This window comes from Gossypium arboreum, chromosome 9, assembly GCF_025698485.1.
Source record: "Gossypium arboreum isolate Shixiya-1 chromosome 9, ASM2569848v2, whole genome shotgun sequence".
In the NCBI taxonomy this organism is placed as follows: domain Eukaryota; kingdom Viridiplantae; phylum Streptophyta; class Magnoliopsida; order Malvales; family Malvaceae; genus Gossypium; species Gossypium arboreum.
Window position 1 is genome coordinate 6,198,610 of NC_069078.1, and position 11,535 is coordinate 6,210,144.

An 11,535-nucleotide genomic window follows, 5' to 3' on the forward strand; every position below is an offset into this window, starting at 1 on the left:
AATATTAATTATTACAAATATTTGTAAATATTATTTTAATATAATTTTATTATAAGTAAAAAATAATTCATAAGTTATATAATGCATTCAAAAATAGTAAGATATTAATTAATCATACAAAATAATAATTACTTTTAATTTAAGGTTAAATTTGTCAATTTTTGTTTATTTTAACCTATTCTATGATATTATTTTACTTAAAGTAATAATATTACATGTCCGTCGATTCAATCAACTAAATAACATAATATTTTATTATCTCTCCATTACTTCATTAAACTATAATTATTTCATTCTTGTTCAATTCTATTACAATCAACCAAACATATATTAAGATTTATGAATTTTGGTTAAAGCAACGCAAATTTACTATGATAATCAATTCGCCATTGTAATTGTGAAGAACTCTATCTTTTATGGAAAGACAAAACATTTCAAGATCAAGTATCATTTTGTGAGAGAAGTTAAACAGAGCGAAGAAGTAATTTTAATTCATTGTTGTACAGAGAATCAACTGACGAATATTCTGACCAAGCCTCTTGGAAAAACGAAGTTTGAGAAATGAAATTAGTGTTCGCTGTATGGAGGCTAAGGAGAAGTATTGTGAGATAGCCATCCATGCAACAACTCTCTCAATTGACGAGATACAAATGTGCAAACCAAAAGTGCAAACCAAAAGTGCAAACCAAAAATGTAAACCAAAGTGATGGACAAGCCAAAGAATAAGCCAAAGTGGCGAACAAACCAAAAGACAAGCTAAAGTACTACAAGAAAAATGGTGGACTGTCAACTGATGAACTATTTGACAAACAACTATTGCCAGACTATCCCAAAGCTTATGATACAAGTTAGCAAGTTGTCAACTTGTTAGAAAAAGTTGTCAAATTATAACTTGCTAGAAAAAGTTGTCAAATTATTTATCTTCATTTTGATAGGATAATTTAAGCGCTGACTAGATAGAAATCAGTCAATGGAGTAAATCTCATGTACTTAAACCTGTCAACTTGTAGTTGGAAAATTTTCCTATTTAAAGTCATCTTTGTATGTAAATTATGTATTGAAAAATTGAAAAATATAGCAAATCACATTTCATTGCTAAAATTTGATCTGTCCATCTTCTCTTTCTTAGACTAAAAAACCAACAGGGAGGATGTTGTGGCCAATCTGGTTGAACCAATACCCAAAGTTGGAACAATGGCAACCAAGAATGCAATCCAAACATAAGAAAGAACTTAATCCAATATACACAATGTTATAGCCCAATTTTGCCCCATTTACAACTTCAACCCGAATGGCCCATTTACATTTTACAAATCCCATTTAAACCAAACACCTACCCAAAATACCTAAAACCTTTACAAACCAAAACCCCAACAGCAACCCACACTTAAACCCCAACCCGTCAGCCCAAATACATTACAACTAAACACACAAAACCCAAACCCGTTTACAACATTTTAAACCCAAACATCAGCCCAACTATCCAAAAGCCCAAAACCTAAAATTAACCTAGCCCATTAGACAAACTAGGGTTTCAGAAAAGCTGAAACCCTAGCCACCTTGTCCCATTCGGCCACTTGCCTCTGCCACCACCTGCCCACTGCAGCACCGGCCACCAACTCGGGTCACCTCCACCGCCATAGCACCTGCAAGCAATTAAAACGAAAAGACAGAAAGTAGAAAGAGATTTTTGTACAATGGCTATAAAAGCCGATTTAAAACTTTGTAAAAGGGTCGGTTGTTTTTATCAATACAAAGCAGTAAATTTCTAGAGTACAAAAACAGTCTTCACAATATCAAAAACCAGATTCAAGCACATAAACAAGGCAACAAATAGCGAACACGAAAGGTTGTTGATTTGTTTTATTCCTTTCTTTGAAACTACGCATATATTCATACATATTTTATTTTTTATTTGTGTTCTATGTATATATATATAAGATATATTAATAAGTTTTTTTTAAAAAAGAAAAAAGCGAAAAAACTAAAATTTTTACCTTTTTCGAAAATTTGGCCACCGTGTACGGTGGTGGGTTGACGATGGCGCATGGCGAGGTATCTGGCTGTGAGTCTCACCCAAATTCCTAAATGAGAGAGGAGAGAGAGAGAGAGAGAGAGAGAGAGAGCTTTTTTGAAGAAAAAGAAAGAAAAAATGAATTTTTTACAAAATTTTTCGCTTTTATAACAATATGAAACAATGCCGTTTTGCATTAAAGACCCAGGGCATAAAACGACGTCATTTTGCCCTGGGTCGGACTGACCTGACCCATACCCGCTTAGGATCCGCGTGTTTTTTATGGAAGGGCTAATTGCACTTTTAGCCCTTCCGCTTTTTTATAGCTTTGTAATTCAATTTTTCGTATTTTTAATTTTACCCACAAATTTTGTTTTTGTTTCATTTTGGTCCCTGAGTTTTAGGCCGAATGGTTTATTGCCCAATCCAATCCCTCTTATTTGTTTGCGTGTGCAATTTAGTCCTTTCCCCTTTATTTCCTTTTAAATTTGCCCCAAAACTTTGTCATTAGTTCAATTTTAGTCCTTTCTTAATTATTTTTGTTTCTTTATTAAATATTATTATTATTATTTCTAATATTATTAATATTATAAATATTATTATTATTTTATATATTAGTGTATGTTTTCATTATACATGCACAAGTATATATATTTATACATGGTATTATTTTTAGTTATTTTAATTTCATATTGTTATTATTAGTATTATAATATTATATTTATTATTAATATTGGTATATATTTTATTATATATGTATATATACACTTTTTATATAGTATTATCATTTCTATTATTATATTTATTATTATGTTTATTATTTTCACTATTATTATTTTTTATCATTATTATACATATACATATAGATGTTTTTAAATACTTATTATGAATATATTATTTTCTTATTATATTATTACGTATATATTTTTTTAATATTATATTTTTATATATTATGCATATATATATATATTTTAATATCCTATTATTCATATATTTTATTATGTATATATTTTAATAACTATATTATGTCTCGTATTTGTAACACTATATTATATACATACTTTTAATATTATTATGTATTTATTTTAATATATATGTACATATTTATGTAGTATTATATATATATATATATATATATTAGTATTTCTAATATATATTGTATATGTTCATTTTATATATATTATGTATATATTTAATATTATTATGTATACACTTTTCATTCCTATTATTACATATGGCACTATTAGTATTTTTAGTATTATGTTTACGTTACTTCACCTATTGTTATTATATGTTTATGTATATGTTCGTCTCTATTTCGTATTTAATACTATTGTTATCATGTTTAATATCGCATACATTGTTATTGTTTTTAATATTATTGTCATATTTATTATTTGCTTCGATGTATTTCTAACCCTTTTATTTTTGTTTCTCGCTCATTTTATATCATTTTGCTGTTCACTACTTTAAAGATTTTTATTCATGTTTTTTATTAATTTCAATAACTAAGGCAATGAACCGATTTAACATTAAGTCATCGATTTCATCGCTATGTTGGGTGAAATTCGTCGGCTCATGTAAAAAAACGGAACACCCTTCTAAAAAACTGAAAACTAAAAATTCTCATTTTTCAATCGAATCACGATTAAATGTCAAATTGAATTCGTGTTTTTGAAAATCAAGACGACACGTATTTAATAAAGGTACCAATTTTGGGCGTCGCGAGGATGCTAATACCTTCCTCGCACGTAACTGACTCCCGAACCCAATTTTACTTTGGTTTTTTGACGTAGACTTAATATTGGCATTCTTTTTGTTTAAAAAAAAATGAATTTTCTTTTAAAAGAAGAGGATTTATTAGGTGTCCGATCACACTTAGGAAAAATGATCAGTGGCGACTCCCTTTTTAATAAAACCGAAAGTTAATTTTCAAATCTTCAAATAACCGCCTCAACTAGCGACTGAAAGGCAAGAAATTTTTACGTCGCTACAAACAAAGTTATTGCTTTGGAAGTCAAGGTCTTCCTCCTATCTTTTGGTTTGAGCCCAGTCGTTACGGTTTGCCATGAGATGTCTTGGAACCAGAATACAATTTCTATCAAGTACAAGTGAATATTTACTGGTCTCTCATCTTTACATTGCCAGTAATTGCTTAGAAATCTAATGGAAGCAGCATGCTTCCTCGCTCTTTGTGGAGATCTCCTAGGCCAACTTGACTGGTCTCACATGTAAATCTTTTTCTTCAGTTATAGTAGTTTGTTAGCTAAATCATGACTCTTTCGATCAACATAACTAATATTTATTTAATTCATCAAATAATAATCAAATTACAAAATGAATTACACCATTATAGATAAATCAGTTATAGTGTTTTATTTAATTCAGTTATAGTACTGAATAATAAGAAATGGTTTCTAAATCACTAGAATTATTGATAATCATAGATCTGCAAAACCAAACCCCAAGCATCCGATATTGCATGGAAAGACTGGAAGTGAAGAGATCAAATAATGCTACACATGAAAATCAAGTTGAAGAACTAGCATGGAGTTCAACAATTTCCCCTGACTTCTGAGATTGAATTTTGGCTTCATCATCCATATACAGATCATGCTCCTTGAGTTGCAGCAGAGAGATAGCTTGGAGACGATCTGCCACTGGTCTTTTCCGGGAACGAAATTCTTGAGACGCACACTTCATTGTTGGTCGGAACTTTGGGTTCGACCTTAAGCAAGCAAAGGCCACTGTTGCAGCAAAAACAATATCCTTTGCAACTCTTCGATCGCTTGGAAGCGATAAACGTGGATCTAAAATATCACTTAACATTATATTCTTGGAAAATGATGCCGATAGTGATACCAAGAGTTCACAAGGATGCTTTCCCATGAGTGTTTCAAGTGCCAATACTCCAAAACTATAGACATCGCATTTTTCAGTTACAACCATAGTATAAGCAAGTTCTGCATTTAACAACAAAAGAAACGCAATTAAAATATAATCGTTAAAATCATGTAAAAAATAAAAAATCTGCAGTCTTTATAACAAAAGAACTTGAGCACTTGATAATTCATGGCACTATATGCATAAACTGTTGCTAATCTTTAACCACAAGCATTTGAAAAATAGCTAATATGCCAATTTTCATTATGGTCTAAGAATCGGGGTCTAGTTTTCAATACCTACAAGGCATACTTACAACCCAAAGTAGAATAACAAAACAAAAACAGACTCAAAGTTTATAAACTTGACCTGGTGCAATATAACCGTAGGTGCCAACAAGCATTGTTTGATTAGACGAATCAGGATCAATGAGTCTAGCTGTGCCAAAATCCGAGACACAGGCTTCAAGATTGGAGTTCAATAAAATGTTATTGCTTGATATGTCTCGATGAACTATTGGTGGGTGGCAATCATGATGCAGATAAGATAAAGCACATGCTGTATCTTTGATTATCTTCACTCTTTTGATCCAATCCAGCTCCATTGCTTCGTTATCATAGGCGAGAACACAAAATAAGCTCCCTCGAGCCATGTATTCGTAAATCAAAAACATGCAACGATTATGGAGACAAAATCCATGAAGCTTCACTATGTTCTTGTGTCGTATTTCTGATAATATTTTTGCCTCATTCTTGAAACTCTTGTCAAAAGCTAGGACCTCTGCTTCTCTACGATGAAGTTTCTTCAAGGCAACAATCTTTCCACTTGGTAACTGCGCTCTATAAACACTACCGTAACCTCCAGTCCCAATACAGTATCGGATGTCAAAGTCGTTGGTCGCCTCAATGATATCTTCAAATGCAATTCTTCCATCAAAGTTCAAGATTGAGAATAAATCTCCATTTTTTGTGACATTTGGTTCAGGAATGTTATCTTTGGCTCTGGATCTAAGGAAGAGTAAAACTCCTAAAGCCATGAAGGCCAAAAAAAAGAGAACTGGAAGAATGATTTCAACAATTTTTAGCTTGTTGCTTGATTTAGAAGGGCAAGGAGAGAAATCTGGTAGGTTTCCACATAAATACTTGTTTCCCCAAAATGAATCAGATGAAAACCTATAACTCAAGTATTCTGGAATAGGTCCCTCTAGAGAATTATAGGACAGATTGAGAGTTTCCAAGAACCAAAAAGATTCAGGAATCATGCCTGTTAGATTGTTGTGGCTAAGGTCCAAATCGTTCAAGTAAAGATCGTTATGAAAGTGATGCGGTATTTCTCCCTCGATGAAGTTATGACTGAGATCAAGAGTATGATGAGGGCAAGTGAAGACTTCAAAGGGAATGCTTCCAGTTATATGATTGTTACTCAAATACAATCCTTCTAACACTGAGCAATTTCCAATTTGAGATGGAATAGGTCCAATCAATTTGTTACTGGAGAGGTCAAGGAAACTTAAAGCTTTCAAATTCTCCATTTCTTGTGGTAAGGGACCTTCTAAAAGATTGGAATCAAGATAGAAAAGGCTCAATCTGGATAAATTAAATATTGACAAAGGGATCGAACCATTGAGCTTGTTTTTACTTAGTTTCAATTCAGACAAATTCTTTAGGTTTCCAATTTCACGAGGAATTGCCCCAGTGATTTGATTAAAGGATAAGTCCAACAATTCCAAATTGGTTAAGTTGCCTAATGTAGAAGGGACAGGACCAATAATTTGGTTTTTGGATAAGTTCAACATTTTTAAATTGGTTAAGTTGGCCAAGGTAGGAGGGATAGGACCACGAATTTGGTTATTGGATAGGTCCAACTGTTTCAACCTCTTCATGTTTCCCCAGTCTAGGGGGATAGAACCGTTAATAGAGTTACCGGAAAGGTCGAGCTTTTCTAAGAGTGTAAGTTTTCCGAGAGATGGAGGTAACTCACCTACTAGAGCATTGTGAGGAAGATCAAGGCACAAGAGTGAAGATAAAGCTCCTATTTCAGGCGAGATGCTTCCACTAACCGCTAGCCTTGTACTATAAATTTGAATGACCCTCCCAGCTTCATTGCATGATATACCTGGCCAGTTGCAATGTTCTGAAGTGCGATTGACGTACCCATCCCACCAACCAGTACGGAGGAGAGCTTCTGCTTCCATCTCTAGGGAGGATGTTGTGGGCAATCTGGTTGAACCAGTACCCAAAGTTGGAACAATGACAACCACGAATGCAATCAAAACATAAGAAAGAACAAGAGTAGTGAAACAAAAAGGTGAGGACATCTTTGAGCTTTAATTTTTGTAGGTTTTGATAACAGCGTAGGTTAGTGATTTCCCGGATAAGTTTATTGCTTTGGAAGTCCAGGTCTTCCTCCTAAAGCTCAAGCTCGGTCGTGTTTTCAAAGTTTAAATTCAAATAAAATAAAACTAAAAATTATCAAATCTTATTTAATTTGACGTGTTTAATTTTGTAGTTCAACTTCAAACTTGATTATTGATTCTCAAATTTAAATTTGAACTAAATAAAATTATTTATGAATATTAAAATAAAAACTTGATTAACCTTACAAGCTACTTAATTCAAGTATTAATATACTCGAATTTAACTTGCTCAATAACTTAAATTTATTAATTCTAGAATTATCGAGTATAAATGTTTTATTTACACCTCTACTCACATGTAAATATTTTTCTTCAATTATGGTAGTTTGTTAGCTGAGCTGTCTCTTTTGACCAACATAACTAATATTTTATTATAATATTGTTTTGTTTGAAAATTAGTTATGTTTATTTTAATATTGTTTGCATTTTATTTTGTTTATTAAACTTTTGATTTTTTTTAAAAATTTTATCACTAAATTACGTGAAATCAAATATTTTAGTCACTTGAACATTAATGATCATTTAAAATTTGACGGAAGTGTTGATGTGTGCTTTTTAAATGCTTAGGATTAAATTTATTGAATATTTTAAAATTTGAACTAGAATGATAAATTTTGTAAATATTAAGGGTTAAAATTATTGAATTTTTTTATTTGTGATCAAATTGATAGAATATATAAACATTAGAGGCTAAATTTGTTATAAGACCAGTAAAAAACTCATATCAGCACTTCCATATATTTCAAACAGTTTTTAACATTCGATGAATAAAATAGTTGATTCTGTATAATTTAATGACCAAAATAGAACAAATTAAAAGTTCAGTAACCAAAATAGCATGATGGCAATACTTTACTATAGTAACCAAAATAGTATGTAAAGTAATAAATTAATTTCAATTTACAAAGAAAGAAGTCTGCAACAACATTGATTTCCCTTAGAAACATGACAAAAATTTAAATTTCCGATGGCCAAAACCAAGTAGTTAATTTTTTTGAGGATGTCAATGGTCAAGGAGATACCCCTATGTAGCCAATTCTTCAAATAGACCATGAGGTCAAAATTCCTTATGCATCATGCATTTGGAAACCAAGAGTAGGACTCTAATCACATCAAAATTTCTTCCCATTAGAACCAACAAAAAGCGACAATGCCAATTCGATTGCGTATAAATCTTCAAAGAAGCCAGCAGTCTCTTTTTTTTTTTTTAAACTATATTCATGATGCCATATCTATTACATATTTACAATTAGAGAAGCCTGAAAAGATATGTACAATCTATATATATACACACATAAATGCAGTTATATCTTAATTATTTACGACTGATGCCTTGAGAATTACTCTAGAAAAATTATAACCATTTTTGCAAGAAGAAAGGAAAATAGATAAGACGATCCCATTGACGTTAAATTTCGTAGTCTAAGCTAGTTTTTACTCCAAAATTTGCCTCCATTTGTCCAAAAGAAGCAATGCTATAAAGTAAGATCGGAAATCAACCATTGCCATCTCGTTGTCTATACTTTATAGTCTAAGCTTTTATTGTTTTTTTAAGAAGCCGGCAATTACATAGACATATATAAAAACTTAGCATAAATAAACTGACTTCTCTTCGTCTCTTCAAAGTAAAGCGACGAACTTTTGTTTCACTTTTTTTCTGAAATTATGTTGACAACTTGGTTTGATTTAATTAATTACCTTGGTTTGTTTATCATTCTATAAAATTAATTTGTTTTGAAAAATTCAATTCAAGACAATTATAATTAAATTCAATATAAGATAATTGTAAATTCAGCTTGAAGTTTATTAATATAATGAACCTCATGTGATAACCTGATGGTTAATGGGTATTCATTACTTCAGGTGTGGCTTGAGTTCGAGTTGCACTAGTTGTATTTATTGTTCAAGTTTTCCCTTATTATTGTAATTGACAAAAAAAAAAAGATAGACATTTAATGTTTGAAATTAGGAAAATATTTTTAAACAAAAAAAAATTCCAATAGCATTTATATTTCAAAGGTGTTATGAAATAAATAACAAAGAAAGTTAAAAGAACAAAAATAGGAGAGCAAAAACAAGTATAAATTTTATTGATCAACAAAGATGTTTACAATACTTCTTCAAAGTCTATATTTATAGATATAAAAAGTATAAATGAAATAAAACTCTACTTCTAATGACTATTAGATTCTGAAAGTAAATTAAACTTGATCTTAACGAGCTTTCACTTAATAATAAAATATTCATAACACCCTCCTTGGATGTCCGTTGGTAGATAATGTGCTTCGTTAAATCCTTACTAAGATAAAAAGAAAACTCGTGGGGAAAAAGTACAAATATCTAAAATACATATAACGTGCTGCCTCGTTAAAAACCTTACTAGTAAAACTCAATAGGATAAAACCAAAGGAAAAAGAGTACAACACATATTTACTCCCCCTCATGATAACTTCATAAAATACCTCATGCGTGAAGAAAAATTTTGGGGAAATATATTTTGATATCTTCAGAAGTTTCAACAATAATCATAGCAAACTTTGATCATTATCCTTCCATAAAAATACAAATAGGTATTTTGGATCAGTTTAAAACTCCTTCAATTACTATTCATTAAGTCAAATTTACCACATATGTTCAAATCATTTTAATTCATATAAATGAACAATTTCCCGAGAATTTATGTGCACTTCCATCATTCTAAATCCTTCAAGGAGTTTAATATAAACTTCTTCTATTTAGTGATTCATAAAAAGATTGTAACAACAATCATAAGATGCATGTCAAATCTTTCATGAACTCCCACACTAATAAGATATTTAAAGATTATTGTATCCACCATAAAAAAATATTATAATCAGTGTTAGGACTTAACAAAAATTTTCATATTTCATATTTACAAAACTACTCATTTGTATCCCATTGGCGTTATACTTTTAGATGTTTGGGTTGCTAGTTCAAAATACCTCACAAGTTTAATTCTACTTGAATTGGGTCTTTATTTTAGTCAATATATTCCATATATATATTTCTTGAAAAATTTATTCAAGGTCATTATTTACTTTTATTATTTCAACTACAATATTGTATGTAAAATTGTTATCGATAACTTTTCGATGTCGCGGTTCCATATTTTCCCATATTAACATAACTTATCCCAATAAAAAACACTTGAGACACACACTTCATTGTTGGTTGGAGCTTTGGGTCAATCTTAAGCAAGCAAAGGCAATTGCTACGGCAAAAACAATATCCTTTGTAATTCTTCGATTGCTTGGAAGTGATAAGCGTGGATCTAAAATATCACTTAACATTATATTCTTGAAAGATGATGCTGATAGTGATACCAAGAGTTCACCAAGTTTCTTTCCCATGACAGTTTCAAGTGTCAATACTCCAAAGCTATAAACATCGCATTTTTCAATTATAGGTATAAGCAAATTCTGCATTTAACGACAAAAGAAATGCAATTAAAATATAATCGTTAAAATCATTTAAAAGGTGAAAAATCTGTGGTGTTTGCAAAATAGCTAATATGCCACTTTTCATTATGCTTTAAGAATTTGATGTTAGAATCGTAAAATAATATCTAATATAAAACTTAACAAACAATAAACCAAGATCTGTCATGTCAAATTATTAAGAATAAATCTAAATGCAGAAATGTACCTGAATCCATTAGTTTCTTGAAATCTTCTAATCTTATGGTTTTGATCTTCCACATTAGCACACAAGTAATTTTGAAAGGATGACTTTTTCTTTTCCAAAGATGGGATATTAGAAGAGTTACCTGTGTGTAATTTGGGGATTATAACCCTAATATATAATATTTTCACATTAACCTTAATTTCTAATCTGCCCATCATTAATTAGAAATTAGTTACTAGAGTATCTACACATATTTTACCCACATTTTATTTAATAATTAAAGCCCAATAAACCTTAACCAAATTAGATCACGTTTAATTTGGGCTAACCTGTTATGATAGTAAATAATAACATGTAATATAATTACTCTTATTATATATGTAATGTTCATATTTTCCAACAATCTCCCACTTCGATCACATATATATACTAATTACTCTATAATTATATGTCATCATATAACATTATCAGCTCAAAACTTTACTTTCATATCCAAAAGGTATTCCAAACAATCTCGTCCATTAATTATGTTAACATAAAACCAATATGACTTTCATTACATATATCATAACTAAAT

General features: G+C 30.5%; 2 protein-coding genes across 2 annotated transcripts; both read right to left on the minus strand.

The window, feature by feature from the left end:
• Nucleotides 1-4,294: 4,294 nt before the first annotated feature.
• Nucleotides 4,295-4,963, minus strand: LOC108455584 (probable leucine-rich repeat receptor-like protein kinase At1g35710). Its single transcript, XM_017754131.2, has one exon. The coding sequence runs from the start codon at nt 4,961-4,963 to the stop codon at nt 4,544-4,546; it is 420 nt and encodes a 139-aa protein (XP_017609620.2). The 3' UTR covers nt 4,295-4,543.
• LOC108455585 (probable leucine-rich repeat receptor-like protein kinase At1g35710) lies at nt 4,295-7,374 on the minus strand. Its single transcript, XM_053019211.1, has one exon. It carries the CDS (start codon nt 7,212-7,214, stop codon nt 5,247-5,249), a length of 1,968 nt encoding a protein of 655 aa, XP_052875171.1. The 5' UTR covers nt 7,215-7,374; the 3' UTR covers nt 4,295-5,246.
• Nucleotides 7,375-11,535: the final 4,161 nt, after the last annotated feature.

Coding starts and splice junctions, on each gene's coding strand:
- LOC108455584 (XM_017754131.2), bottom strand. CDS start 4,963: ATGGTTGTAACTGAAAAATGCGATGTCTATAGTTTTGGAGTATTGGCA.
- LOC108455585 (XM_053019211.1), bottom strand. CDS start 7,214: ATGTCCTCACCTTTTTGTTTCACTACTCTTGTTCTTTCTTATGTTTTG.